General features: G+C 39.7%; 1 protein-coding gene across 2 annotated transcripts in view; it reads left to right on the plus strand.

Annotated features, from left to right (window-relative positions):
- MRAP2 (melanocortin 2 receptor accessory protein 2) overlaps window positions 1-13,696 on the plus strand; it is a 52,510-nt gene extending 38,814 nt beyond the window's left edge. For both annotated transcript variants that reach the window (XM_049896590.1, XM_049896580.1), the window contains one exon: window positions 12,127-13,696. In XM_049896590.1, the coding sequence (XP_049752547.1) occupies window positions 12,127-12,520 (394 nt within the window). In that variant the 3' untranslated portion in view covers window positions 12,521-13,696. The remainder of the gene's footprint in view (window positions 1-12,126) is intronic.
- The last annotated feature ends 1,101 nt before the right edge of the window (window positions 13,697-14,797 follow it).

Consider the following 14,797-nt stretch of genomic DNA (forward strand, 5'->3'; position numbering starts at 1 on the left):
AGGTCCACATGTATAGTAGCCACTTACGTTGTTGAAAAAAGGTACTTGCGATGAAGAAGTCGTTGGCCTTGCAAAATTCTGTCATGTGATCTCTGGTGTTGTTTCTATCACCAAGACCCCATTTTCTGACTAATGATCCTTCTTCTTTGTTTCCAGATTTCACTTTCCACTCACCAGTAATTATCAATGCATCTTGGTTCCATGTTTGATCAATTTCAGACTGCAGGAGTTGGCAAAAATCTTCAAGTTTCTCATCTTTGGTATTAGTGGTTGATGTGTAAATTTGAATAATAGTTTTATTAACTGGTCTTCTTTGTAGGCATATGGGTATTTTCCTATTACTGACAACATTGTACTTCAGGCTTGATCTTGAACTATTCTTTTTGATGATAAATGCAACTCCATTCCTCTTCAATTTGTCATTCCTAACATAGTAGACCATATGATTGTCCAATTCAAAATGGCCAGTACCAGTCTATTTCAGCTCACTAATGCCTAGGATATTGATCTTCAGGTATTACATTTCGTTTTTGATGATTCCGATTTTCCTAGATTCATACTTCTTACATTCCTCGTTCAGATTATTAATGAATGTTTGCAGCTGTTGCTTCTCATTTTGTGTTGTGCCAAATCCACAAATGAAGGTTCTGGAAGCTTGACTCCATCTTCATCATTAAGGCCGACTCCACTTTGAGGAGGCAGCTCTTCCCCAGTCATCTTTTGAGTGCCTTCCAACCTGAGGAGCTGATTTTCCAGCACTATATCAGCCAGTGTTCCACTGTATTCATAAGGTTTTCACTAGCCAGTTTTTTTCAGAAGTAGATCTCCAGGTTCTACTTCCTAATCTGTCTTACCCTGGGAGCTTTGCTGAAACCTGTCCACTGTGAGTAACCCCGCTGGTATTTGAAATAATGGTGGCATGGCTTTCAGCGTCACAGCAACGTGCAAGCCACCACAGTGGAACAAACTGACAGACATGTGGTGGCTGGGTCATATGGTAGTTCTATTTTTAATTTTTTTAAAATAATTTTTATTGTGCTTTAAGTGAAAGTTTACAAATTAAGTCAGTCTCTCACACAAAAACTTATATACACTTTACTAAAAAAGTGAAAGTTTACAAATTAAGTCAGTCTCTCACACAAAAACTTATATACACTTTACTACATACTCCCAATTACTCTCCCCCCGATGATACAGTCCGCTCCCTCCCTCCACTCTCTCTTTTCGTATCCATTTCTCTAGCTTCTAACTCTCTCTACCCTCTCGTCTCCCCTCTGGGCAGGAGATACCAACATAGTCTCAAGTGTCCACCTGATCCAAGAAGCTCACTCCTCACCAGCATCCCTCTCCAACCCATTGTCCAGTCCAATCCATGTCTGAAGAGTTGGCTTCGGGAATGGTCCCTGTCCTGGGCCAACAGAAGGTCTGGGGGCCATGACCACCAGGGTCCGTCTAGTCTCAGTCAGACCATTAAGTCTGGTCTTTTTATGAGAATTTGGGGTCTGCATCCCACTGCCTTCCTGCTCCCTCAGGGATTCTCTGTTGTGTTCCCTGTCAGGGCAGTCATCGGTTGTAGCCAGGCACCATCTAGTTCTTCTGGTCTCAGGATGATGTAGTCTCTGGTTCATGAGTCCCCTTTTGTCTCTTGGGATAGTAATTACCTTGCATCCTTGGTGTTCTACATTCTCCTTTGATCCAGGTAGGTTGAGACTCATTGATGCATCTTAGATGGCCGTTTGCTAGCATTTAAGACCCCAGACACCGCTGTTCAAAGTGGGATGCAGAATGTTTTCTTAATAGATTTTATTATGCCAATTGACATAGATGTCCGCTGAAACCATGGTCCCCAGCCCCTACCCCTGCTACGCTGGCCTTCGAAGCATTCAGTTTATTCAGGAAACTGCTTTTGGTTTAGTCCCCTTGTGCTGATCTCCCCTGTATTGTGTGTTGTCTTTCCCTTCACCTAAAGTAGTTCTTATCTACTATCTAATTAGTGAATACCCCCTCCCACCCTCCCTCCCTCCCCTGCTCCTAACCACAAAAGAGTGTTTTCTTCTCAGTTTAAACTATTTCTCCAGTTCTTATAATAGGGGTCTTATACAATATTTGTTCTTTTGCAACTAATTTCACTCAGCATAATACCTTCCAGGTTCCTCCACGTTATGCAATGTTTCACAGATTCATCACTGTTCTTTATTGATGCGTAGTATTCCATTGTGTGAATATACCGTAATTTATCCATTCATCCATCGATGGGCACCTTGGTTGCTTCCATCTTTTTGCTATTGTAAACAGTGCTGCAGTAAACATGGGTGTGCATATATCTGTTCATGTAAAGACTCTTATTTCTCTAGGATATGTTCTGAGGAGTGGGATAGCTGGATCCTATAGTAGTTCTATTTCTAGATTTTTAAGGAAGCACCAAATCGATTTCCAAAGTGGTTGTACCATTTTTACATTCCCACCAGCAGTGTATAAGTGTTCCAATCTCTCCACAGCCAATCCAACATTTATTATTTTGTGTTTTTTGGATTAATGCCAGCCTCGTTGGAGTGAGATGAAATCTCATTGTAGTTTTGATCTGCATTTCTCTAATGGCTAATGATCATGAGCATTTCCTCATGTATCTGTTAGCTACTCGAATGTGTTCTTTAGTGACGTGTCTAATACATATCTTTTGCCCACTTTTTAATTGGGTTATTTGTCTTTTTGTAGTTGAGTTTTTGCAGTATCATGTAGATTTTCGAGATCAAGCGCTGATCGGAAATGTCTCAGTTAAAAACTATTTTCCCAGTCTGTAGGTACTCTTTTTACTCTTTCAGTGATGTCTTTGGATGAGCATAGGTGTTTGATTTTTAGGAGCTCCCAGTTATCTAGTTTTTCTTCTGCATTCTTAATAATGTTTTGTATACTGTTTATGCCATGTATTAGGGCTCCTAATGTTGTCCCTATTTTTTTCTTCCATAATCTTTATCGTTTTAGATTTTATATTTAGGTCTTTGATCCATTTTGAGTTATTTTTTGTGCATGGTGTGAGGTAAGAGTCTTGTTTCATTGTTTTGCAGATGGATATCCAGTTATGGAAGCACCATTTGTTAAAAAGACTGTCTTTCCCCTGTTTAACTGTTTTGGGGCCTTTGTCAAATATCAACGGCTCATGTGTAGATGGATTTATGTCTGGGTTCTCAATTCTGTTCCATTGGTCCATGTATCTGTTGTTGTACCAGTACCAGGCAGTTTTGACTACTGTGGCGGTATAATAGGTTCTAAAATCAGGTAAAGTAAGGCCTCCCACTTTGTTCTTCTTTTTCAGTGATGCCTTACTTATCCAGGGCCTCTTTCCCTTCCATATGAAGTTGATGATTTGTTTCTCCATCTTATTAAAGAATGTCATTGGATTTGGATCAGAATTGCATTAAATGTATAGATCGCTTTTGGTAGAGTAGACGTTTTTATAATGTTAAGTCTTCCTATCCATGAGCAAGGTATGCTTTTCTACTTCCATAAGTCCCTTTTGGTTTCTTGCAGAAATGTATTGTAGTTTTCTTTGTATAAGTCTTTTACATCTCTCGTAAGATTTATTCCTAAGTATTTTATCTTCTTTTATTTTATTTTATCTTCTTGGGGGCTATTGTAAATGGCATTGATTTGGTGATTGTCTCTTCGATGTTATTTTTTTGGTGTAGAGGAATCCGACTCATTTTTGTATGTTTATCTTGTACCCCGATACTCTGCTGAGCTCTTCTATTAGTTTCAGTAGTTTTCTTGAGGATTCCTTCGGGTTTTCTGTATATAAGAGCATGTCATCTGCAAATAGAGATAATTTTACTTCTTCCTTGCCAATCTAGATGCCCTTTATTTCTTTATCTAGCCTATTTCTTTATCTAGCTCTGGTTAGGACCTCCAGCACAATGTTGAATAGGAGCGGTGATAAAGGGCATACTCGTGTGGTTCCCAATATCAGTGGGAATGCTTTCAGGCTCTCTCCATTTACGGTGATGTTGGCTGTTGGCTTTGTATAAATGCCCTTTATTATGTTGAGGAATTTTCCTTCTATTCCACTTTTATCATGAATGGGTGTTGAACTTTGTCAAATGCCTTTTCTACATCAATCGATAAAATCGTGTCATTCTTGTCTTTTGTTTTATTTATGTGGTAGGTTACATTAATTGTTTTTCTAATTTTGAACCATCCCTGCATACCTGGTATGAATCCCACTTGGTCATGGTGAATTATTTTTTTGATATGTTGTCAAATTCTGTTGGCTAGAATTTTGTTGAGGATTTTTGCATCTACATTCATGAGGGATATAGGCCTATAATTTTCTTTTTTTGTGGTGTCTTTACCTGGTTTTGGTATCAGGGATATGGTGGCTTCATAGAATGAGTTTGGGAGTATTCCATCCTTTTCTATGCTCTGAAATACCTTTAGTAATAGTGGTATTAACTTTTCTCTGAAAGTTTGGTAGAACTCTGCAGTGAAGCCGCCTGGACCAGGGTTTTTTTTTGTTGGGAGTTTTTTGATTACCTTTTCAATCGCTTCTTTCATTATGGGTCTATTTAGTTGTTCTACCTCTGTTTGTGTTAGTTTAGGTAGGTAGTATGTTTCTAGGAATTCATTCATTTCTTCTAGGTTTTCAAATTTGTTAGAGAACAATTTTTCATAGTAATCTGATATGATTCTTTTAATTTCAGTTAGGTCTGTTCTGATATCACCCATCTCATTTCTTATTCAAGTTATTTGCTTCCTCTCCTGTTTTTCTTTTGTCAGATTGGCCAGTGGTTTATCAATTTTGTTAATTTTTTTGAAGAACTAGCTTTTGGTCTTGTTAATTCTTTCAATTGTTTTTCTGTTTTCTATTTCATTTAGTTCTGCTCTAATTTTGATTATTTGTTTTCTTCTGGTGCCTGTGGGTTTCTTTTGTTGCTCTCTTCCTATTTGTTCAAGTTGTAGGGATAATTCCTTGATTTGGGTCCTTTTTTCTTTTTGTATGTGTGCATTTATTGATATAAATGGACCTCTGAGCACCTCTTTTGCTGTGTCCCAAAGGTTCTGATAGGAGGTGTTTTCATTCTCATTGGATTCCATGAATTTCTTTATTCCATCCTTAATGTCTTCTATAACCCAGTCTTTTTTGAGCAGGGTATTGTTCAGTTTCCAAGTGTTTGATTTCTTTTCCCTGCTTTTCCTGTTATTGATTTCCACTTTTATGGCCTTATGGTCAGAGAAGATGCTTTGTAATATTTCAATGTTTTGGATTCTGCTAAGGCTTGTTTTATGACCTAATATGTGGTCTATTCTAGAGAATGTTCCATGTGCGCTAGAAAAGAAAGTATACTTGGCCGCTGTTGGGTGGAGTGTTCTGTCTATGTCTATGAAGTCAAGTGGGTTGATTGTGGCGTTTAGATCTTCCGTGTCTTTATTGAGCTTCTTTCTGCATGTCCTGTCCTTCACCGAAAGTGGTGTGTTGAAGTCTCGTACTATTATTGTGGAGCTGTCTATCTCACTTCTCAATGCTGATAGAGTTTGTTTTATGTATCTTGCAGGCCTGTCATTGGGTGCATAAATATTTAATATGGTTATCTCTTGTTGGTGTATTGTCCCTTTAATCATTATATAGTGTCCTTCCTTATCCATTCTGATGGATTTAACTTTCAAGTCTGTTTTTTCAGAAATTAATATTGCCACTCCTGCTCTTTTTTGATTGTTGTTTGCTTGATATATTTTTTTCCATCCTTTGAGTTATGGTGTGTTTGTGTCTCTAAGTCTAAGGTGTGTCTCTTGTAGGCAGTATATAGACGGATCTTGTTTTTTAATCCATTCTTCCACTCTCTGTCTCTTTATTGGTGCGTTTAGTCCATTTACATTCAGCGTAACTATGGATAGGTATGAATTTAGTGCTATCATTTTGATGTCTTTTTTTTTGTGTGTTGTTGACAGTTTCTTTTTCCCACTTAATTTTATGTGCTGAGTAGATTATCTTTATATATTGTTCTTTCCTCATATTTGTTGTTGATGATTTTGTTTCTGCTGAGTCTCTATTTTTTTCTTGTACTTTATTTTGATGAGTAGGATAGTTTGTCTCCTTTGTGGTTGCCTTATTATTTACCCCATTTTTCTAACTTTAAATCTAACTTTTATTTCTTTGTATTGCCGTATCTTCCTCTCCATATGGAAGGTCTATGATTACATTTCTTAGTCCCTCTTTATTATTTTAATGTTGTCTTCTTTTATGTAATAACATCGTTGTTAACCTGTTTTGAGCCTTTTTTTTAATAATCTTGCTTTGTTTTTTTGGATTTTCCTGTCTGGGTTGACTTCTGGTTGCTCTGCCCAGTGTTCTAGTCTTGGGTTGATACATGATATTATTGATTTTCTAACCAAAGAACTCCCTTTAGTATTTCTTTTAGTTTTGGTTTGGTTTTTATGAATTCCCTAAATTTCTGTTTATCTGGAAATGTCTTAATTTCACCTTCATATTTAAGAGACAGTTTTGCTGGATATATGATTCTTGGCAGGCAGTTTTTTTCCTTCAGTTATTTAAATATGTCATCCCATTGCCTTCTTGCCTGCGTGGTTTCTGCCAAGTATTCCAACCTTATTCTTATTGGCTCTCCTTTGTAGGTGACTTTTCATTTATCCCCAGCTGCTTTAACATTCTCTCTTTATCTTTGGTTTTGCTTAGTTTGATTATAATATGTCCTGGTGACTTTCTTTTCACATCTACCTTGAGTTCAATGAGCATCTTAGATAGGTGTCTTCTCATCTTTCACGATATCAGGGAAGTTTTCTGCCAACAAATCTTCAACAATTCTCTCTGTATTTTCTGTTATCCCTCCAATCACTCGTAGGTTATTTCTCTTGATAGAGTCCCACATGATTCTTAAGTTTTCTTAATTTTTTAAAATTCTTTTATCTGATTTTTCTTCAAATATATTAGTGCCAAGTGATTTATCTTTGAATTCAGAAGTTCTGGCTTCTACTTGCTCAGTTCTGCTCCTCTGACTTGCTATTGAGTTGTCTACTTCTCTGTAATTTTATTGTTAATCTTCTGAATTTCTGATTGCTGTTTATGGATTTTTCCAGCTTATTAAACTTTTCATTATGTTCCTGAATAATCTTTCTAATTTCTTCAGTTGCTTTATCTGTGTGTTCCTTGGCTTGTTCTACGTATTGCCTCCTTTCCTTTCTGATGTCTTGAAGGGTTATGTATATTAAACTTCTGTATTCTGCATCTGGTAATTCCAGGAATGCACTTTCATCTAGACGATTTCTGGATTCTTTGTTTTGAGAGCTTGTTGAGGTGATCATGGTCTGTTTCTTTATGTGACTTGTTATTGACTGTTGTCTCTGAGCCATCTATAAGTTATTGTATCAGTTTATGCTTGCTTACTGTGTCGTAGCTTCTTGCTTTGTTTTGTTTTGATATACCCAAATGGGTTGCTTGAGTGAGCTAGCTTGATTATTTTTGCCTTTGGAGCTCTGACGTCCTGTCCTCAGCTGGCTAGAGCTGTTATCAGGTATATCAGTCTAGGAGTCCATTCACTTTTCTTGTATGAGTTCAGCTCAGGTTTCCAGGTAGCTGATCATCAAGTGTGTGGTACAGGCTCTGTCCTACAGAGAGGCAGGGGTGGTTGGCGTATATACTGGTATCTATCTGATTGCAGCAGGGGGTCACGCTCTGAACAAGGCAGGGGGCTGAGAACTGACCCCTGAGTGTCTCTGAGGAAAGCATGTCCCTGTTCGCTAGAGTGTACAGGTGGGTGGGTTCTGTAGACGGACCATGGGCACCCAAAGTTTTTGGTTGTAAGGACTCGGGGGGTACCAGTTATCCTTGGACTCCTGTCACAGGGGCTGGGTGACCTGAGTGGAGCTACCAGTCATTAGGTCCCTGATGTGGGTAGGTGAGGACCTCTTTTAATAGGCAAAGCAATGTCAAACATCAAACACCCACCTCTCCACCGCACAGCTGAAACAGTTGGAGTCTGCCAACAAGGGGCTATTCTCCTGAAATAGGCCCATGTGGAGGGGAATGCTGCTCAAAGTCCACAGACAGTTTATGCCTGGACAGGAGCCGCTTCTGTCCTGAGCTCCCCTGGTTAGTGGAGCTAGCAAATTATCTTTTCCCCTAATTGCAAATTTTTTCCTTCCCCAAGGCCGGGAGGATGGCTCTAGGTGCTCAACAGTGCCTACCTCAGGCCCCGGGAATTCAGCCGCTGAAGCTGGCTTGGGGGTGGGGGGGTGCGTTAAAATGTATGCAAGTACTTAGCTTTTGCCGAGAGCACCGTTCTTCTCTGGTTCTGGAGGTGCGAGTAGGCTATGTGGCTGGCTGCTTCTCCCTTAGGAAACTGTGGCCGAACGCTAGTACCAGCCCGCCGCCACCACTCCAGGAATGGTGCCTGAGAGCTCCCTGTGATTCAGGTCTGGTAACTCTTCTCCGCTTCTGCACAGTCTCTTCCTGCCCCTGCCCCTCAGTTTGTTTTCTAAGCTTGCGTTTGAAGCTCAGGGCTACCAGCTTGTCACAAATATACTTGTTTCACTTTTTTTTTTCCGGTCTTTGTTGTAAAGAGGGCTTGCCGGAAGCATCTGTCTATTCTGCCATCTCAGTTCCACCCCCTCTCTATTTTTAAATTTTTGGGGAACCGCCAAACTGTTTTCCACAAAGGCTGTACCATTTTGTATTCTCACCACCAATGGGTAAGGATTCCAGTTTCCCTAGATCCTTGCCAAAATTTGTTATTTATTTTTTTAACTTTTCTTAGCCATCCTATTGGGGGTATAATGATACCTCATTGTGGTTTTGATTTGCATCCCTCTTAAGGCCAATTATGCTGAGCATCTTTTCATGTGTTTGCTGGCCATTTGAATGTCCTCTTTGGTGAAATGTCTATTCATATCCTTTGCCCACTTTATGATCGGGTTGTCTTTTTGTTGTTTTAAAGTTTTACATATATTTTGGTTGTTCAGTTCTTGTTGGATATATGGTTTTCAAAGATACTCTCTTAGTTGGCAGCTTGCATTTTCACTTTTTTTGTTCAAGTCTTTTTTTAAATTTTTAATTATTTTTGTACTGTATATAAGTGATACCTTTGGTAAAGTCTTTTGATGAACAAATTTTTTATTTTTATGAGATCAACATTTATTTTGTTTTTTGCTATTTGTGCTTTTATTATATTAGATAATTCATTGTTGAAAGCTAGGCCTGACAGTGTTGTCTTTGCTTGTTCTTCTAAGAATTTTATGGTTTTAGTTTGCACACCACAAGGAGCCCTGGTGGTGTAGTGGTTAAAACACTCTGCTGCTAACCGAAAGGCTGATGGTTCAAACCTACCAGCTGCTCCACGGGAGAAAGATGTGGCAGTCTGCTTCCATAAATATTTATAGCCTTGGAAACCCTATAGGGTTGCTATGAGTTGGAATCAACTTGATGGCGGTGGATTGAATTGGCACACTTAGGTCCTTCATCCATTTTGAATTTGTTTTTCTGTATGGTGTGATGCATGGATCCTGTTTCATTTTTCTGCATGTGGATATCCAGTTTTCCCAGAGCCATTTATTGGAGAGACTCTTCTTTCCGCATTGAATGGACTTAGCACCCTTGTCAGAAGTCAGTTGACGGTAGATGTATGACCCCAGCAGTCTTAATCGTGCTATTCCAAACACCTTATGCCCTTCTTTTTTCCTGGGTGACATTTTAGCTTACTGGTCACAGGTTGCTGGCACACTCATCCTCAGCTTTAAACCTGAGTGAAATGACAATTATGGGAGAAAAAAATCACTTGAAAGACAAAAAAGACCAGTTAAATTTGCATTGATACCCAAGTCTTCAGAGTCTCTCTAAAGTGATTTTTCTCCAAACTCTTAATACAAACCTGATGAATGTTGTATTCTTGTATAAGTCATTTATCTTCACAGCACATCTGCTTAGCTGGCAATGAGATTTGTTAACCAGGCTTATAACTGATAGGGATAATTCAGATTTCTGAGAGCAGTTCTTTGCCTCTCAAGTAATCATGGTAGGAGATATATCTGGAATAAAAAATCCCTCAGCTAGCTGGATTGCAAATCTTTTAGGATGACTGATCTCTGAAATCCAGATGATTCTTGCTAATTTGGAGGTTTGTGATATATGACCAGATTTTCTAGACATGTAAATTGAATCCATGCTCCCTCACCCCATAAGAATTTGGTCATAAGCACTTTCTACTGAGTGATAGAATGGGAGGAAAGAGATTTAAGAACCGAAATCACTAAAAAGATCATACATTCACTGAATACATATTTCAGAGCCTGATTTTTGTCAGATTCTGTTCTAGATTTGAAAATGCGTAGACACGATTCTTGCCCTTAAGGAGTCACTATATGAGCATGAGCAACCCTTGTATAAGTCTGGAAAGGATGGTGGTTAAAGTAGATGGGGTATCCCCAAAAACCACAAAACCAAACCCACTGCCAGCAAGTTGATTCCAACTCATAGCGACTCCATAGGGTTTCCAAGGCTATAAATCCTTACAGAAGTGAACTGCCACATCTTTTTCCTGCAGAGCAGCTGGTGGTTTTGAACTGCCGACCTTTTGGTTAGCAGTCGATTGCTTTACCCACTGTGTCTATTAGGTTTTTCAATTTACCTATGCTCTTTCTTTCATGCATTTATGGGACAGATTGAGAGTTATTTCCTTCCTTCATTCATTCATTCGTGTTTGAACTGTTAATTTGTCCTACACTAAGTAAGGAATTAGGAACTGGGGTTTCATCCTATCACTAACTAGCTGTGTGACTCAATGGACAATTTGATTGCCCCTTGCCTTAGTTTAGGAGCCCTGATATGCAGTGTTTAAGAGCTCAGATGCTAACCAGAAGGTCGGTGGTTCGAACCTACCAGCGGCTCTGCAGGAGAAAGGTGTGATAGTCTGATTCCGTTAAGATTTACAGCCTTGGAAACCCAATGGGACATTTCTGCTCTGTCCTAAAGGGCTGCTATAAGTCAGAATTGACTTGATGTGGATGGGTTTGGTTTGGTTTTGGTTACCTTAGTTTATGAATTTGTAAAATGAGTAACAAACAAATCTGTCTTGGAATAAAATAGCCAGAATGCGCCTCAGAAGCGAGGATGGCGAGACTTCGTGTCAAATACTTTAGACACGTTATCAGGAGGGATCAGTCCCTGGAGAAGGACATTGTGCTTGGTAAAGTAGAAGGTCAGTGAAAAAGAAGAAGACCCTCAACGAGATGGATTGACACAGTGGCTGCAACAGTGGGCTCAAGCATAACAATGATTATGAGGATGGCGCAGGACTGGGCAGTGTTTTCGTTCTTTGTACATAGGGTCGCTATGAGTTGGAAACGACTCGACAGCACCTAACAACAATGAAATGAGTATAATAATTCTTGTCTACAAGACTGCATTGTTCTATTTTGAGAATCAAGGGAGGTAAATGATATGACAGTGCTTTGACAAATACTGAACACACCACTATGAGATAGTATGATTATTGTTGTAGGCCAGTGGTTCTAAACTCCAGTATGAGTAATAATCCTTGGGGATCCTGTGAAAATGCAGATTTCTGGGCCCCACATCCATAGATTTTGAGGACCTGTGACCTAGGAGGAAACCCTGGTGATGTAGTGGTTAAAAGCTACAGCTGCTAACTAAAGGGTCAGTGGTTTGAATCCACCAGGCACTCCTTGGAAACCCTATGGGGCAGTTTTACTCTGTCCTATAGGGACTCTATGAGTCAGGATCGACTCAACAGCAGTGGGTTTGGTTTTGGGTGACCTAGGAATCTGCAGTTTAAGAAGTACTTCAAGTAATTGTGGTACAAATAATCCAAGAATCCCACTGAGAAACATTGCTGAATGATGGAGAATACTGGGAGATTCCCTAGCAAGGTATCTGCTCTCAGGATTCTCTAGGGGCTTTCATCCCTAAGCTTCTGCCTTGAGTTTATTTGAACATTTTCAGAAGCATCTCATTTTTGATGTTTCTTTTGGTTTGGTTTTTTGGTCTGCATGCCCTGTGTAGGTGCTCTATGGAAATATGCTGGCCTGCCCTATGTGCAGAAAACCATGATTCTGCAGGTGAATGAGCTAGAGTGTAAATAATCTGTTATTTTCTTTCCTTTATAGCAATGCAGAATCTTCTGAAAAGAGATTCAGAATGAACAGCTTTGTGTCAGACTTTGGAAGACCCGTGGAGCCGGATAAGGTGTTTTCTCGCCAAGGCAATGAGGAATCCAGGTCCCTCTTTCACTGCTACATCAATGAAGTGGACCACTTGGACAGGCCCAAGGCTTGTCACCAGACCACAGCCTTTGACAGCGATGTGCAGTTCCAGGAAGCCCTCCGAGGCAGCGGGAGGCCAGAGGAGGAGCTGAACAGGCTTATGAAATTTGACATCCCCAACTTTGTGAACTCAGACCAGAACTCCTCCTTTGGGGAAGATGATCTTCTGATTTCTGACCCACCCATTGTTTTAGAAAATAAGCCAGTTTGCCAGACCTCACACAAAGACATGGATTGAGAAACATGCTTTGTAAAGGCCTCCCTGAAGATGTGGATTCTGTCTTTGTATAGCAAAAAATCTTCTTCATTCACCAAAATTGTACGTGTGTGTGTGTGAAAGAGAGAGAGAGAAAAGAGCAAGACCTGAATAAGCAGAGTAAATAGGCAATTTATGTGCCTTTAAACACACTTGAGGCTTTTTTTTTTTTTTTTTTTGATTATTTACAGTATTCTATTTTCCTTGTTGAAAAATTTGGCCGAATATCCAGTATCATTCTTCCGGAATGGGGGTCAGCATACTGCTTTTAATCTAACCCTACCATGACCATATTCTGTGCCTTTTAGCAATTTGTTTCACCTCTCTGGGCAGCCACCTTTTTTTACTGTAAGATGAGGTGGCTGCAGTATCCCTCCCAGCTCTGATAATTGGTGAATTTATGACTTTGCACCCAGATGAGGCTGGTATATGCATAAAGCATTATAAGCTAAGGCACTGCCTCCTGTCTTGTTTTACGATTCCCTAAATGTCTGTACCTTTTATCTAGCCCTTAACGGAGTCCAGCTTTAGCCCAGGGGCCCAGAGGTCTACTAGGCTGTCAGGAGACTTGCCTTACATGGTCACTGTTGGCTAGCATTTCTGCTGGGTTGTGCGGAAACTGCTCTTCTGAGAACCTTTAGGCCACTCATGCTCAGACCTGGGGGACAGCTGCATCGCCCTCAGAATGAGTTTCAGTCCCCAAGAACTGTAGAGAAGGTTGTCAGCTGAGTAAGGAGAGGGAAGGAGTGGTGTCGTCCTGTTTGTCTCTATTTGTGTACCTGTGTCTGGTCACATTGTAGTACCATTGACCATTGGCTATAGAACAATAAAAGTGCTGTTTGCCAGGCTGTCTCTTTACTACAGACAGATAAATGAGGGTCATCTGGCTACTGTGTGGGCTTTGAGCTGAAGCGGTAAGTGGGTTGAAAATACTCCACCAACAGATATTCAGGGTGGCCTAGATTATGTAAATACGTGTACAATGCAGAGTTAAGTTCATGAAGAAATCAAGCCTGCGCACTGGTATTGGCAATAACCTGGTTCTGCACACACCCTTAGTTGCTCGCATGGCTAGCTGCTAATTTGTGAGTGGCATTTTCATTATGAATTTGTTCACTGCCTGTCTTGCTTTAGCTGTAAAATAAATACATTTGATCGCACAGGAATTTTCTCTGGTTCTTTGTTTTCACACATCTATTTTTCCTCTTTCCTTTAAAAACTATACCGCATTTGTAATACCTTCAAATTTCTTAGAGTGGGCAGTGTTGATTCCGTCATCTTGGGGGTCCCAGTCATGCACCAGCCATGCTTTAGGAATTAACCAACCAACAGAAATCCCTTTGCCATAATAATGTCTTTTGAGGAAAACAGTATTCTTTAAGGCTCTTGACACTGAACAGCAGAACAAAGCAGAGAATATTTCTTAATAATTAAATCTGCTTTAACACATTCTTACAGATACTTATATATTTTCCTGAATATTCTCTACAATACAGTAACAGTCATAAAGAATGCTGATTTTATTAATTTCTACCTTCTAATTACTCATAAATTACTCAACCAAATATAAACCATAGGCTATTTCTTATTAATGTTCAAAGCTATTTAAGTGGTATCTTACTAAAAAATGCAGATTTATTAGTCAGAACACTGAAGGATATTCAAAGTTGGAAAAATATCCATGACTATTCCATCATTTTTATGAGCTAAATCAAGAACCGAAGGGTCCGAGATTTTACTGTACTTACAACCTAATGAGTTATCCTGCCACAGTGTTATGCATGCTGCCAGAAGACATTAGACTCCTGAGTGAGAGACAACGGACTTCATTACTCACGACACAGCTAGGCAGCATGAGCTTCATGTTGGTTCCTGTATTAGTTTCCTGTTGCCATTGTAACAGATTAACAGAAAATTACTGGCTTAACATGACACAAATTTATTCTCTTGACACAAATTTATTCTTTTACAGTTTTGGAATGCAGAAGTCAAAGCTCAATCTCAGTGGGCTAAAAATCAAGTTATCATCAGTGCTGTGTTCCTTCTGAAAGCTCTAGGGGAGAATCCATTTCCTTTTTCCAGCTTCCAGAGGCTGCCCACATTCCTTGGCTCATGGCCCCACCTCACTGTGATCTCTCATTTTGTCTTCACATTTCCTTCTTGACTCTTGTGATTGATTAAATTGGACCCTCGCAGATAATTCAGGATAATGGCCCCATCTCAGGATTCTAAATCACATTTGCAAAGTCCCTTTTGCCA

This window comes from Elephas maximus, chromosome 1 (assembly GCF_024166365.1).
Source record: "Elephas maximus indicus isolate mEleMax1 chromosome 1, mEleMax1 primary haplotype, whole genome shotgun sequence".
Lineage (NCBI taxonomy): Eukaryota > Metazoa > Chordata > Mammalia > Proboscidea > Elephantidae > Elephas > Elephas maximus.